The sequence below is a fragment of the Ursus americanus genome, chromosome 36 (genome assembly GCF_024610735.1).
Source record: "Ursus americanus isolate L20-20 chromosome 36, mUrsAme1.1.p, whole genome shotgun sequence".
NCBI lineage: Eukaryota > Metazoa > Chordata > Mammalia > Carnivora > Ursidae > Ursus > Ursus americanus.
The window spans coordinates 15,239,113-15,255,553 of record NC_142162.1 but is presented as its reverse complement, the minus strand read 5'-3'; the positions used below and the strand labels follow the sequence as shown (position 1 = coordinate 15,255,553).

The 16,441-nt window shown below is 45.8% G+C and overlaps 1 protein-coding gene across 4 annotated transcripts in view; it reads left to right on the top strand.

The window, feature by feature from the left end:
• Positions 1-16,441, top strand: part of RORA (RAR related orphan receptor A) — a 1,262,587-nt gene that overhangs the window by 969,656 nt on the left and 276,490 nt on the right. The window contains exon 1 of one of the 4 annotated variants that reach the window (XM_045813661.2): positions 3,373-15,362. The exons of the other annotated variants lie outside the window; for them this stretch is intronic. Coding sequence (XP_045669617.1) covers positions 15,098-15,362 — 265 coding nt within the window. The 5' untranslated portion in view covers positions 3,373-15,097. Of the gene's footprint in view, positions 1-3,372; positions 15,363-16,441 lie in introns of those variants that run through there. 4 annotated transcript variants of the gene reach the window in all.

The window sequence follows — 16,441 nt, the reverse complement described above, 5'->3', positions numbered from 1 at the left end:
GCCAAAGCACCTCGGTAGCTCAGCTCAGCCTTTCCCCCATCCCACCTCTAGTTTTAGAAGTGGGCTCCTGCATTTAGGGACATCCAAAGGTCACCACTAGGATTGCAGTGCACGTCAGAGCTATCCAGGTCTCACCTCGCTTCATGAGCTTGCGCCATCCCTTGGAGTCCCTTCTAGCGTCAGTAGGTTGTGGGTCCCACCGGAGCTAACCTTCTACCCTCTCCCTGATACACAGTCGCAGACAGCGGCTCACAGCGTGTGGTAGTAGCAGGACCACCGCCCGCCCCTGGCTCGCCGCTGCTCCAGGCTTCTCTCCGCTCGGTCATGAACCACAGCTTCATTTCACACTTCCTGTTTTGAGGATGCAGAGGTTAGAAAAATACTGTGATGATGATGATGATAATATTTATGTAAGCTTTAAACATCTTGATACTCACAATAGGCCCGCGACGTAGGCCAGACACCAGGTAGTACTACCCCCACGTGAAAGCGGAAGAAAGCAAGGCACAGCGCCATTTCAGTATTTGCCCAGAGCTCCTTCCACTCCACTGTGTTGTGCTAGATAATGTTCCCTGGTGGTGCAGCGCCGCACCGTCTACAGGGCGTCTTCACGTTGAATAGGGCTGGAGGAGAAGGAAAGACGGAGGGTCTGAGTGAGAGGAATTGGTGTACATGGTTAGGTAGGGGGGTCATTAGGAAGGTCTCTTCTGATAGTCTGAGGATGACAAATAAACCACTTGTTTCTGCTGGCTCACTGTGGAGGGAAGGATGGGAGGAAGCTGTTTGAAGTTGTGATCTTAACCGGTCAGTGGCTGCTCCAGAACATTCCCTCATCTTTGCGCCATATGAGTCGATGCCCATGTACCACCATGGTGTCATACCACGCCCCACAGCAGTGAGGGCAAAGGACCAAGCCTTCGCTCAGAGAGCTTCAAGTCTAAACAGTTGTCAACTGTTTAACTTAAAAAATACTGTCCTCCGGTTTGGCCCCCTTTTCTAGGACAGGCCAGAAGAAGAAGAATGTGGAAGCCAATTTTGTGTCTCAAGCAACCCGTCTAAGGGCTGTGGTTTTATTGTTGCTGCTGCTGTTGTTTTGTGGTGAGCACAGGAATACAGTGACAAGTTGCTGCCGCCTGCAGATGGTGGATAGGCCACACTGAACGTTGGTTTTCAGGTGCCATTTTGAATTCTCTCTATACTTGTCCCCACTACTAGCTATAAAATCCAGGTTGGCTTTTTAGAGGTGAGGATTCCTTGCTCTGATTCCTGAGCTGGAAGACAGCTAGTGGGTGGGGATTTGGGGTGCCAACATACCCCAGGGTATGTTTGCCAAAATGGTGCTAGAGTAAAAAGTCTGATGCTTATGGCAGCGTCTGCTTGAGGCTTTTATGGGGCTGGCAAGCAATGAAGGGGGTGTAACATTCTAGAAGCTAAGCTCTAGGATTTGGTTTGAGACAAACCCGTCTGAGAACCGTCCTTTATTTTTACCTCCCATTTCCCACATTTGCTCGGTTGAAGGACTGGAGGTGGAAAGGCAGGACTGCACATGTAAGGTGCTCTTGAGTAAAACTTGAGGATGTGGCAGATGGGCCAGAGCACCCATCTAAACAGAAAGCAGGGAAGGCAGCCAGGTACTTTTGACTTGGGCTCTAATTCAATGACGACTCTGCACTGTCAGTTCTTTTATTCAGTATCCAGTGGCCAACGGCTCAGAAGGTTCTGGTTGTCACTTTGGAGATCTCTTGGAGTTTGCTGTCAGACACCCACGGACAGCTTACAGGGATGTCAGTGACTCAGTTGCCTCTGACGTCAGTGGGTATGTGGGTATCAGAAAGCAGGCTTTGGCTCACTGATTGTGTACCCAGAATTTCCCCCTGGGGCTCTGTTATTGTCTTTCCCCGAAGGGCGGCATCAAAGCAGGTATGATGGTCTTGAGGTGGCAAAATTCAAATCTAAGAGCCATTTAAAAACACAAACGATTTGTATTCCATGCTGTCTGCTACCGGTTGGGAAGTTGGAGCAAATTAAAAAAAGAAATTTAACCTGGGACATGTGACTAGGAGGCAAAAAAAAAAAAAATTATCAAGAATGCTATGAAATAAGCAGAAAATTATTCAGCATCTCTCTGCTCTGTTCATTAAAGTAATGGTGTTAGGCTTTGAAATTTTCTGTTTCAGTCAGACCTTTATTTCATGTATGCCAGTATTTGTAAATAATTATATTAACGTGACATTTTAAGTAGACCTGTTTCCACACAGCCTGTTATTCACAGTGGCTGTTTTCTGGGGAGAAAAGAACCAGTGGAACACAGTGCGCTCAGCAGAATCATGAAGCTCTTGCCAAAGAAGGGCCCGAACAATCCCACCTTTGCCCTGCCACCTCAGAGAGGCTGCGGGGACCCCGGTCCTCAAGGAGCTGTTCTAGAGTACGCCGAGTCAGTCAAGAACCTCCGAGGCTTGCTTCACCCAGCAGAGTCTCAGAAGCACTGAGGCACGAGGGAAAGGCTCCCCAGTCAAATGTCACTGAGCATCATAAGTGAGGAAGGCCACCCTAGGGGCCACCTCCTGGAATGAAGTGGCCTAGCCTTAGAGTCTAGCCTGGCTTCAGTCCATCTCTGTGGCAAATCACCAGAGAGCTCTTCGAATTTCCACAGATTCTCCCCTCAGTGAAACATGGACACGCTGAATAGTTAATTAACTGTTCCCAGTCCTTGGGACCCCCTGGCTCCCCTACTCTCTGCTTCTCACGCAGGCAGGACTTGTGCAGTGAACTTTCGCGCTTGGCTAAGCACATTCTGATGTGGTTTAATGTAGTTCCTCAGTGTTCAAGATGACTAAGAAGCAGGCGTCCAGCATCAATATATTGCAAATGTGAAGGGAAACCTGACAGTTGGGATAATAAAACCACCTTACCTTTGTCTGTTTAGGGCTTTACGGTTCGCAAAGCATATGCACCGTACCTTACGTCACGCAATGGGAGTATGTTTTGGGTTCTCTTTTGAATTGTGAGGCACAAAAGGATTTGGTTAAGTCTAAGAAGCTTCTGAGGCTCATTAGTTCTTGGATGAATTTTATGAGTTTGTCTGATCATTAATAAGACTCAGTTACCTTCACCATAATAATGGAAATATAAATAATGATCATAAAAATTAAATGGAGAACATTACTAATATAGAGCTCCAATTTACTCATAGAACCGAAGTATCTTCAGGCCAGAAGGAACTTTTGCGATTACTTATTCCATCTTTTCTCTTTAGAAATAAAGAAACAAGTGCACAGATAAGTTACCTTTGTGCTTAAGATCAGTCACACAGCTAGATAAAAAAACCAGATTTTTGTTTTTGGTTTTTTTTGGTGTGGGGGGAGGGTTGGGGTTTAGGGAGAAAGCCAGATAAAAACAGAATTTATAGGCTATATGGGTTCTATTTAGAGATCATGTGTCATTTAGTCTATATGAGATAAATTTGCTACCCACTAAAAAAATTAATAAGTGCTTACTTAAAAATTTTTGTGTGTGTGATTCTCATTCCTTTTATAGATCTGACTTATCATTTGGTGTTATTTCCCTTCAAACTGAGGAACTTCTTTTATCATTTCTTTCAGTGCAGGTCTCTAGGTAATGAATCTCTCAGTTTTAGTTTATCTGCAAATGACTTTATTTTGCCCTTATCCCTAACTGTAGACTTCTGCACTGAGTGTTTTTCTTTCTGTATTTTAATGGTATCACTTCATCATTTCTGGCCTTTGTTGCCTTTTGAAGGACGTTAGCTGTCATTCACATTGTTGCTACTCCTGTTAGGAGTGTGTGGTTTTTTTCTGGCTGCTTTCAGATTTTTCTGTCTTTGGATTGTAGCGAGTTAACTATGGTGTGCCTAGGTATGATTTTCTCTCTATGTATCCTTCCTGAGGTGTGCTGAGCTTCTTGGATCTGTAAGTTAATGTCTTTTACCACATTTAGGAAATTTTCAGTCATTCCTCCCAATGTGCTTTATGCCCACCCTCTCTCCCTTGTCCTTCTGAGACTTCCTGTGCATGTAAGTTAGACTGTTGGGTGGTCTACCGTGCTCAGGTCTCAGAGGTTCTGTTCACTTTTCTTCATTTTTTTTCCTCTCTGTTTTTAAGATTGGATACTTTCTACTGACCCATCATAGACTCTCTCCTGTCATCTCCAAGCTGCTGTTAAGTTCATCCGGTACTTTTTTTTTTTTTTTTCATTGTAGTCATTTTTCTTTTCAACTCTAGGCTTTCCATCTGGTTCATTTTTATAGTTTCTTTTTCCCACTGAGGTTCCATATGTGTTCATTTATTATGTATATAGTTCTTTCAGTTCCTCAAATGTATTTATAGTACCTTCTTTAAAGTCCTTATCTGCTAAATGCATCATCTGAGTGTTCGTATGGTTAGTTTCCATTGACTGCTTTTCCTTTCCTGAGTATGGGTTAAATTTTACTCGTTCTTCACATGTCTAGTAACTTTTGGTTGGATAATATGAATAACTGTTGCTGAGACTCTAGATTCTGTTATGTTCCTCTGAAGATTAATTATTTTAGCAGCCAGCTAATTTGGCTGGTCTCAAACTCTAGCTCTGTCTTTGGGGTGGTCAGCAGCAGCTAAAGTCTCTTTTCTGTTGTTTCATTTTTCAGCTCTGCTTTGTATTGGGCCCCTTGAGATCTCTTTTATACGTGTATAGTTTAGCAGTCAGCCAAAGATTCAGGCAGACTTTATATACCGATTTGTGACATGTTCCCTCTGTAGTTCCCACCCTTCTGGACTTTCTCCCGTAACTTTCGTATTCCTCTTCCAACCCTGACTTTATTCTCTGACAACTTAAGATATCCAGAGCCAAAAACCAACTGGAGAGTGCTCTCAAGCAAAATTTCATAAATCCACAAATTTCACCAAGTGGAGGCCCTGTCTTTCCAGGTGAAGAATATTCCAGTTTTCTGTCTGCTTTTGGTTGCACTCCATTGTCATCAAATCATATTTTAAGACTTATTTTGTGTAGATGTTTTCATTGTTGTCTGCAGGAGTATTAATGGGCCATTGCCAGAATCCAGTACTCTGTATATTTACATTTAGATTTTTCAAAACATGTTGACTCCATGTCACAGCTCAGTGAGGCAAAACTAGTATTACAGATAAGGAAATAGACTCAGGGGGGTTAAGTGACTTGCCCAATTCACCCAGCTTTGTACTAGCTGAACTAGCCATGGAACCTAGAGCCCATGGCTTTGGCCCCGAGCTTGATTCCACAGTTGGTGTTACGCACATTTGATTCTAAATGAGCCAGACTTTTCCGATGCCAAAGCTTCTATTGCATTCTGTTCCTATTAAACACTACTAAACAGATAAATGACAATGTTGGCTTTTTGGAACTTTTTGGTCCAAAAAAAAGGATCTGGGGCCTCCATGGATCACAGAGATCTCTAAGAAGACTGTGCCGTGCTGGTGTTGGAAGCAAAATACCTGCAGCAGTCCTAGAGCCAACTGATACCTGCAAGCGCCAGCATGCATGATTGTGAAACTGAAGCCAGTCCAGAAGTTTCTTTTTGGGGAAGCCATATACAACCATGACAGGAATGTTATGTGTTCCTGATCCAGGACTACCTATTAAAAATTTTCGTGTAACAGAACTGAAAACTCAACCTGCATTGGCCCTTGTGGTTGGGGCGGATGTTTTGCTCTCCTCTCTCATGAGGACTTAGTGCAAAGTACCTGTAGGTTGACATTCACAGGAAGACAAGAGTTGTTCTCAAGCGAGGGTCTGCATAGATATTTTCAAATACATCTATAACCTTCTCTCTCTCCAGGTTCTAGATAGATGTTTTTTACACCTCTCTCAGGCCTGGATCTTCCTCAGGCCATGATGCTACCTCAAGTTGTAGTCATCTTCCAGCTTCTTGAGGGAAATACCATTCTCTACTAGCCCTCGTAACCAGTTCCCACCCAGTCCCTCCCCTTCACATCAACGTTTGTGTTTAGCCAAGGTTTCTCCAAGTGTGGTCTTAGAAGACCTGCAGCAAGATCGCAGATGGTTCTGGAGATGTACGACAAAGCACTGTGGTGATTTAGAGAACTCTGGTGACTGGAGTTAACAGCACTGGATGTATACTTGAAAGTTGCTACGAGAATAGAGCTTTAATGTTCGCAACAATAGCAACAACTAAATGGTAATTATGTGAGGTGAGCGATGTGTTAACTAACCTTATTGTGGTAAACCTTTTACAATATGCATGTGTATCAAATCACCGTTGTGTACACCTTGAATTTCCACAATGTTGTATGTTGATTACAGCTCAGTAAAGGTGGAGGGAGGGGCGCCTGGGTGGCTCAGTCGGCTAAGCACCGACTCTAGGTTTCGGCTCAAGTCATGATCTCAGAGTCCTGAGGTTGAGCCCCCACACTGGGCTCCATGCTGACCCCTGAGTCTGCCTGAGATTCTTTCTCGCTTTCCCGCTGACCTTCCCACTCGTGCTCTCTCTCTCTCCTCTCTCTCTCTCAAATAAATAAATAAGTCTTTTTTAAAAAATATATAAATAAATAAAGCCGGAGGGAAAGATCATGGGTGGGCACACATATTTAAAATGCAGATTCTCAGGCACAGTCCAGCTCTAAGAAATGAAAATTAAACCCTCTGGTGTTTGTGCCAGGGAATCTGCCATGCAGCGAGGGACACAGGTGATTCCAGGGCTCATGAGAGTGAAAGAACCACTGATCTGGGTGAAATGAGGAATGCTAAGAGCAATCTAAAGCCTAAAGACTGACCTGTATGAGCCGTGTGCCTTCTCACTTGGGGGCATCGGTTTGTTTTTTCTTTCTTAGTTTCTTTCTTGTCTTTCTTTCCTGTCTTCTTCCTTCCTTCCTTCCTTCCTTCCTTCCTTCCTTCCTTCCTTCCTTCCTTCCTTCCTATTTTTCATGTATTTATTTTATTTTTTGGTCTCAGGTTCTCAGACAGAAAAACATGATTCTTAGGAATCAATTCTCCCTCCAGCCCTAATCAGCTTATCATCTGGGCTGCTGTGATGCTTGAGGAGCCCACCGTTACCCTTTCTTTGGCTGAGCCTGTCTGTGTACTCACAAGAAGCTCCTTTTCCTGTGGTTACTCAGTTCGTGCTACCCACATTTAGGAAATGCTTGTTCCATGCAAGCATCTACATCCGAGGGGCCAGAAGCAGACGCACCTCAAAGCTAATAAAGCTTAAACTTCAAAACTCCTCACTTGCATAGATTTCTTCCAAAGCCCTGGGAGGGATCCTCCTAATGTGTTCTCATGATTATATGTGTTTTTTGTAATATTTGTAAAAGTTACAGTTTTGAGTTCTTTTTCTTAAAGAAAATACCCCAACTCAGGTAAGCTTCAGCCACCATCCTGAACGTATATTTCCCCCTATAAAGAGCTTGTAAGTAAGCAGTGAGAGAAAGAGACATACACATGGATGATTCAAATACAATGTGGTAGGTGCAATGGGGACCCTCTTCTGGGTATTCTGGGAACTTACTTGTGAGAAGGAAGGTGATCAGGGAAGACTTCCTGGAGGAGGTGATGTCTGATGTTGGCCATGAAGTAAGGGAAGGAAGACTCTTCCAAAGAAATAGCTTGAGCAGAGTTACAGAGGTGAGATATATTGGGGGGTGGGGGTGAAATATTAAAACACTCTGTTATTTGAGGGCATTTCCTTTAGGTGAGGGGAAACTCCCGATAGCAGGATGGTGAAAAGATTCATTTCCAGTAAACTTTATGGACTGTGAGGCTGTGTTTCCCAGAGCACACCTGATCCTCAGCATCCTAGAGCCCAGCTGGCCCCTCTACTTGACCTTTAGGAGATCTATTAGTTGGCTCCATCAGTAATTGTTCTTCAAGGAAAAATAACCCTTTTACTCTTCAGTTCTTCTCCCATATCCCTCCAACCCTTCTTTACTGTCAGCCTTGCAAATCAATATTTCATTTCGAAGAGCCTTGTTTGATGCCAGTTCTGCTTATTTGCTTCGCAGCCACTTTGGGTAATGCTTTGTAGGTCTGTCAGTATGTAAATTAAACCAAGCATAGATAGCTTTGTGTTGCTTAATGTTCAGCTGATAAAAATTAATGTGGTGTGAAATGAGCATTTTATCTGACTGCAGATACAGTGACGGAGTTAATTAGACCGGCAGAGGGAAAATGTTATTAAGAGAGATGGGGGCTTTCTCCTAGAAGGGGGCCCCAACCCTCAGACGGAAGGTTCAGAAGGGCCGCGGGTGTGGCCGGGGTGCCTGGGCTGAGGCAGGCCCAGAGCAGGGAGGCAGGGAGGGTGCCCTCCTTAAGCGGTCGGCCCCGTGGTGCTGAGGAGTGTGCGGATCCTGCCTGGGGAGGCGGGGAGGGTTGCACAGGCCAAGCCAGGCCGGCCACTTCCAGCTCACTGCGAAACGCACACATCAGCATTTGCTGAGGCGTCTTCTTCTCTGGAACGTCACTGCTACTGGTAGAGAAAGGAGTTTCGTTCTTAAGCAAGGAAGAGCAGGATGACAGGCCGAGCAGCACCCCACACGGCAGTCACCCAGGGCAGCAAGGAACCCCCGTCTCCGACGAAGATGTCTTGAGCTTCAACTGTCCCCCCTGCCCAGCCATGATCTGCCTCCCCCACTCAGCTTCACGCTTCATGGGGTCGCAGGTGTCTTGCTCATCATGGTGACCACAGTGCTGAGCACACAGGTGCTTTGTAAATGTCAGTGGAATGAATGAATGCACGTGATGCCCCCTCTGCCTGAAATCTCTTCCTGCCCACGCTTCTAGCTCCTTGACCACATACACTGCTGAGCGTCTTTCCCATCTCAGCTTAAACGTCACATCTTGACCAGAGCTGCTTCTGTCTCCCTGACAAGATCAGTCCCCCAGACAGACTCTTGAGACGCTTATGCTTTTCCTTCACAGCACTTCCCAAATTTCTGATGAACTGTTGGTGTGTCTACCACCCCCCCTAGACTTGTGAACTCCTCAAGAGTAGGGATTGGGCTGTTTCGCCACAGTATCCCCCGCGCCCCAGAGTGCCCAGTGCAACTGAGTGTGAATGAATGAATGAATGATGCCTGGTGGATTCATATTCTTTCATCAATACCTTGTTTCAGAAAGGTCTCCTAGGCACCCCGGCAGAGTTTCTCCTTCCTCTGAGTTCCCATAGCACCTTGTGTATTTGCAGCGATAGGCTTGCCAAAGGGTGGCCCTAATCTTGGTTTATATGCTATTCTAACCTATTAGGATATAGCTCCTTGAGAGAAGTCATGGTGTCTTATTCAGCTTTATATCCTCAGTACTTAGCACAGGACCTGGTTTTTGTAAGTGCTCAATGTGGGACTGCAGAATTAGTAAAAACCAAACAAACCATTATAGGTATCCCTGGGTTAAGCAGTATTTCAGTTAAATGAACAAATTCTTTGCCACTAACATAGGCTCTCCCATTCCACCCCTCGCCAAGGGACACCCAGAAAGACAACGGGATATAGCCATCTGTCTTCAGTGTTGACCACCACTGACGGGGAAGGGCTGTGAGGAAATGCCATGCTTACTGGATCCTTCAGGATTCCTCTTTCCGTTTGATGAAGGTATAACCTTTGCAGACGGTACGAAACGGATTTGTTCAGTGTTTAATCCTATGCCTGCTCCCTCCATCTCTCAGCTCCCGAACTTTGCAGCAGCTGCTTCAGCAGCAGCGAGGCCTGCTGTTTTATAGCCCCGTGTGGTTACCCAGCATTTCTCCCTGGTTTCCCTGCTAGGTCTCATTTGCCGAGCCTACCCCTTCCTTCAGAGCATTGCATGACTTACTGTAGACTTGCTCTGCACTCCTCCTTTGCAAAATGGGATGGCATTGCATTTCGAGAGAGGTAGACTAGAAGGCTTGAGTATCACCAGAAAACACTGATGAGGTTCCATTCACACCCCACCCAGTGGTTCCCAAGTCACCCTATCCTGAGAAAGGCCATGGTTCTTGTTCTGTGATTATGCAGGACTCTCCACACCTCTGCTCATAAGGTTGCTAAATAATTATCACACGCTGAGACTCCCAGGAGGGAGCTGCCCCTGAGTGAGGGCTGGACCCAGTCAGGTGAGCATCGGGTAGGGAGGAGACTTCCTGTTTGTTTGCCAAACCCAGGTGAGACAAGGCCCCAGAACCATTAGAGAAACAGCCAAACTCAGGGCAGATAGTTCTACAGATGAATCTGCCCCTCTCCCCCTTTCCCCTGGCCCTCACCCATCATAAAGCTGCTCAATATTCCTGCTTCAGGGTGTCCATCCTCTGGATGGCCCTGATGACAGGAGGATGGTCTTCCACTGCCCCCACCCCCCGCCCAGGAAGAGCCTGCCTTCTCTGTCTGTCTTCCTGCCACCGGACTGTGCCCCTAAATTGGCCCAACCCACTCCTGCTGCATAAGCTCCATCTTGCCCAGGAGGATTGCTTCCATCACATTTTTCTAGAAAGGCCCTTATAGACGTGGCCAAGGAGGCGGTTCCTTGTTGGGAAAAAGTAATACCAGTATTTACTTTTTTAAAGCATTTTCCTTTGTTATCTGGTTTTATCTTCTGACCATTTAGCAAAAGGCACACTAATGGTATCACATTTGACAAATGGGGCAATGGAGGGGCAGAAAGGTTTAGTGATTTGTCCAAGGCAGTATGTGCCATCTGGAAGTCACTTGGCTTCACCGATGCCATAGACAGCCCAGCTCTCAACCGTGGTGATGTCCGTTGTGTGTGAAAATGGTATCTGCAGCTGGTGAAACACCCAGAGGCCTGGAACCATGACTTTACCTTGTTCCATGGGATGCCTTGCAAAGGCAGGTCATTAACAAGAGATTTTGGTGAGGTTAATTGTCAAGGACTCATCCCCTCCACTCATGTAGGGCTTAAATAGTTACTGAGCACCTGCCAGGCAAGGTGCTGGGGAAAGGATGGGAAGCAAACACAGATTGCTTGTTCTGAGGAGCAAATAGTCTTGTGGGGGAGATGGAGTTCATCAAACTGTCATCAAAGAAATATAAAATAACAAAAGTAGAAAGTGTGATGAAGGCTATGTCCTCAGAATACGTAGTAGGGGATTTGTCTCACATGAAAGTGAGCAAAGTTTCCCCGAGGAAGGAATGATCAGAAACGTGAATAGGACTGAACCAGGCATAGGGAATGTCATGTGCAAAGGCCCTGTGGAGAGATGAAGAATATGTGTTTGAGGAACTGGGTAAAGGCTTAAGGTCGAGCCCAGAAACATGGGAAAAGCAGCATGGGAAACAGCTGGAAAGGTAGATGAGTCTTAGGTAAGCTTTCTACACAATAACAGGCAGAACATCTGACATTTCTTTGTGCCACATGTGACATAATTTGCAAATTATTTTGCTCAAAAGAATACATGGGATCTTCCCGGCAGTTACAACTCTCTCTTTCTTCCTTCATGCCTCACTTGCTAACAGTTAAAATTCAAGCCCCTTCTCCATTTACCTCCTCATTTATTTAAAATATTTATCACTGGAAAGGGGAGGCTGAAAGTTCCCCGTCTTTGTTTGCATCAGTGACCACAGAGGAAAAGCTCACAGGTTTCAGACCCACATGGGTCCCCCTGCTGGAGCGTCTGGTAAACCATTTGAGGGTACAGATCAAGCCTGTTAGAAAGACGCTCACTGATGTTTATGTTTCAAGTGCGTGAAACCAGACATTGAAACTGTTCATTAAAAATTCCTATGCTCAAGCAGACAAAGCAAAATCATCTCAGAAGCTCCGTAATGAATGTACAAGCGGGTACAGGTTATCTTGTCAAGCACAATAATCATGAGTCAATGCGAACGGATGCTGCTCGTATTTGATTTTGCCTTCCACTAAAGCACGCTGACAGCTGCCTCTGGCCCTCCACCTCCCTGGGTGAGAGGACCCGGTCTTTTGCTTTGGGAACCCCTCTGGCCAGGGCTGAGGTGGGGGTGGCGTGTAAATAGGAGCAGCGGCCCGTCGGGGAGCAAGGTGGCAAGAAGGAAGTTAACACACACGCAGGCGCTTTCCCGTGACCCGTACACAATGACACAGCTAGGGTGCCGGGGAGGGGCTGAGAAGTATCGCTGCACTGTTCGCGCCAGAGCAGGCGAGGAACTGCTCCAGTCCCACAGCTGCTCCACGGCAGAGCCAGGATTCTCATCCGGCCTTCTGAACCCACATCGAGAGCTTTCTTCTCAGTTCCACAACTGTCCTCCAGCTTTTACTGCACTTTGTCCAACTACAGACTAGAGCTTAACAACAGTATACTCAATGCTGTGTTAGTCGCCAAAAACACAAGGACAAGTAAGGCAGTGGTTTCTGAGCAAAGACGTTCACAACTCAGTAGGGCGGACAGACACATACAGTGATAGAAGTAAAGCTCTATAATAATCGTTCGGCACATTTTGAAGAGTCAAGGGGACCAGAACTTGCTGTGAAACTGTTTGGTGTGGCCCACTGAGAATGTCCAGAATCTCCCTCTTTCTGTTGAATGGGGCTCTAAGGGTAATGCGTGTAATAAAGTAGTTTAATTTCACTACCATTTTGGAGGCCAGTATACAGTTCCTGTATTTTACTGCGAAGAAATAACAGCAACAAAATATAACCCCCATCTGTTGTCACCATCTTTTCCCAAAAGGATGGAGTTTTAACATCAAAAAACTAGAAAGTACATTATCTTAGAGTAAGGAATGATTTTTTACTGTGAAAAAACTTCATGAAAACTCATTATATTACCCCCATTTTCCCCAGTTGAACACAGTGAAAACCAAAACACAGACCTGCCACACTGTTTGCTTACAGACTTGGGGAAGGGGCTGATGGGTAGCAAAAAATGGCCACCCTTGGTTTGACCGGAAATCATTGAGTTAAACCAGTTGTGTGACGGGTTCATTATCATGAGTAGAGATTCACTTCTTTGCTAGTCCTTTCAGGGTGATCAGTCCATGGACCCGAGTTTCCTTAGTTTCAGGATGGACAAGAGACAGGTTGTTGATCTGGAAGGTTCTGAAGCCCTGGCACCAAGTTTTCTCAGGCTCTCTCTGGAGGTGCTTCCAGCATCTGAATGGATGTGAGCGAATATGGTGGGTGTGGGGGGAGCAGAGCCCCATTCTAACACCTTTCGAAGCCATCCCATTTGGAAAAATGAAAGGGGTTCTCAAAGGCAAGAGTGAAAGGCCAAGGACCTGGGTCAGACAACAGTCAGGATGCAGGGTGTTAAGCCCTCCCCCAGTAACCCAGCATGATCTCGGTGACCCTCTGTATTTCATTATTTTCATTTGGGAAATCCTTAATAAAAGCCCGTTTGCAGGAAATGATGATCTGGGCAGGAAAATAATTGATAGGCCTCCTGGTACATTCTCTAACATACTCTTAATTTCTTTTACATATTACAAAAGATCAAGAAAAACATTCAAGTAAATCCTATCATCCTAGTGATCTTAGATCTTAAGTTTACCCCTCATGTCTTCTGGAGTTTGATAGTTGCGTAATATTCCATTGTTGATATGCGTTAATTTGTTAAGCCCTCCCCGATTACTGAACCTGAGGCTCCTTCTGAAATTTTGTGGTATGTGTGTGATTAGATTTGATCATTAGAGACAGCACTATGGTTTGTGTAGCTTTTTGCTTCTGTCAGATTATTTCTTTAGTATAAATTCCCAGGAGAAGGATTACTGGGTCAGAGTAAGCACATCTTTGTGATTCTTGTTACACGTTGCCTTATTTCTTCCGAGAGGAATTATGCTGATTTAACTGAGTGCTCACGGCATTTGAGTCTATCAATCCTACTACAGCCTGACCAGCATTAGGGTATTATTTAGTAAGACGAAAATGCTACCTTTTCAAAGTTACTTTAATTTGCATTTTTTATTACTAGGAGGGACGAACATTTTCCCACATGTTTACTTACTTAGTAATATTCATTAAGGAATTTTTAGGGCCACATGTGGGGCGGGGAATATGGATGGGCTCATAGCCGGAGGAGCAGATGACGGCTGTAGATGAGTCTATATGACTAAAACTTGAATTGATTTCTGTGATATGAAGGCACTGAGTATCATGTGACCACTTTCACAGTTGAGAAAACGGATGGTTGTAACTCTTATGGGCAAAAGAAGCAGACTCCCCATGCAAAGTAAACAGCCAACAGGGACCCTCGTTCGTTTACCCCGTTGTCCTCCTTGGAAGGTCTCGAGGAGCTTCTGGAAGGCCATCAGCCTCCAGGTTTTCCAGTCCTTACAGCTGTCCACATTAAGACTTGAGAGGCAATGGGGCGCCTGGGTGGCACAGCAGTTGGGCGTCTGCCTTCGGCTCAGGGCGTGATCCCGGCGTTCTGGGATCGAGCCCCACATCAGGCTCGTCCACTATGAGCCTCTTCCTCTCCCACTCCCCCTGCTTGTGTTCCCTCTCTCGCTGGCTGTCTCTATCTCTGTCAAATAAATAAATAAAATCTTTAAAAAAAACAAAAGACTTGAGAGGCAAACATATAGTGGCAAAACTTAGGACGAAGTACTCTTCCTTAGCTGGACTTGGGCCTTAACCTTCACGTGCTCCTCCTCATGGAACTGGGTCTACGGAAGACCTAAGACCGTGGTACAGCACGCATATTTTAAGACTAAGTATAAACTCACTGCCTACAAGAGTCTGAGCCCCGTTCCCTCTGCTGGCCTCCCCACCCACAGCTGACCAGACTCGAATGCGTAGGATTTGAAGATTGTGGAACGAAATGGGAAACACACGGTGCCAAACTCTCAATTCTCTGGAAGATTTCAAAGTCTGTTTTCTTCACATTACGCTAATGGTGCCTTTCCTGCTCACCGCGCCCCCCCCACCCCCGTCTCTCCCTCCAGGGAGGCACTCAGCCCAGTGGTTATATAACTGGGACTTGACGCCACAGCCAAGGTACGGGAGCTCGGTTCACTGAACTGTGGCAAGGCTTACGGTCTCCTCCCTGCACTTGCCAGGGAGCAGTACAGTTAGAGGATAAATAGATGACTTCAGGTTACAGCTCAGCCACCCCTGACTCCGTGGGCTGGCTGGGCCACTCCATGCTGCCCGAAGGGCGGTAAGCAGGCCAAGCAGAGACCCGCCCTGGGGACCTGAAAGCCCCAGCATGAGGAACCTGGACTGGTTAAGGGTTTCCCCTGCCAGAGAGTGGCCTCAAAGGCACTGCCGGCTCTTCGGGCTGCTTGGGCGTGCAAGTTCAAGGGAGGGAGATTCCTTAACACCGGTTTTGAAAGCTGCGGCCCCCATGATGCTGAGTCCACTCTCACCTGGTGCAGTGTTGACCTGGCAAGAGGAAGGGCTGCGCTCAGCTCTCCCTCCTCCACCAGAGCCCCCACACACCTCCCGTGCGCTTCAGAAGTGGAATAAGACGGGTATGTAAATTTGGCTTGCTCAATCAGAAAGGCCCAACTCTTACAGATTTTGAGACCTTTGAGAAGTGAGGTTAGCCTTCTAAATCTCAGGTTTCCCATCTGTAAAATGGGTATAATAACACAATCCACCTGATAAGGCTGTGGCAGGGATGAAATGGGGTAGGGATCGCAAAGCTCTGGAAATACCGCATGACCTGTGGAAAGAGGCAAATAAAAATCACTTTTAATCATAGCACTTTTTTATTCTTTACCCCTCCCTGGCTAGACTGGATGCCCCTACCAGGTAGGGACTATATCTGCCTCATCCCGGGACTGCTAAAATCAAGCACGGTTCCTGACACACAGTGGACCCACAGTACGTTTGGTGCATGCATGGCTGTGTGGATGCAAGCTGGCTTAGGAAACCTAGACCCAGGGATCGTGGGTGCAGCAGGATGGGGTTTGTTTCCTTTTGGTTTTTTTTTAAAATACTTTTTTCATTTTAAGTTGTTTTGGGGTCAGTGCTATAATCCCTAATCCTGCTCATCAAATAAATTTTTTCTTTTGAATGAATTTAAATAAAAATAAGAATAACGGATTTCTTGCTTTTAACTAGTTGCTCTGTGACTCTTGACCTTGGGGTCATGAGTTTGAGCCCCACGTCGTGGGCATAGAGAGTCCTTGAAAATAGAGTAGTTGCTTGCAGGAAACATCAGGTAAAACTAAATTACTAATTGAACAATGATGCTGGTTGGAAGCAATTGCGGGGGGAGCCCATGCCCTATTCTTTTTAAAGAAGTGTCTCTCTTGTTTGTTCCCTGACAGGTAATGTAACTCACATGTAGATGTTCACAGTCTATACTGTGCTCCTAAGACCAGCCCAGTGGGTCCCAGACTATCAGCACAACAGAATTACAAATGGAGCTTTTTTTTACTTAATACCCCTGTCTCATCCTACTCCTGGGGAGGCAATCTTGGGACTGAAATAGACCTGAGAATTTTCATAAGTTCTCCAAATGGTGCTGGTAAGCAGCCAGGGTTGAGATCCACTAGGCTAAACTTTTCCACACCCAGCATGGTAGTAAAGCAAGAAATTTCTC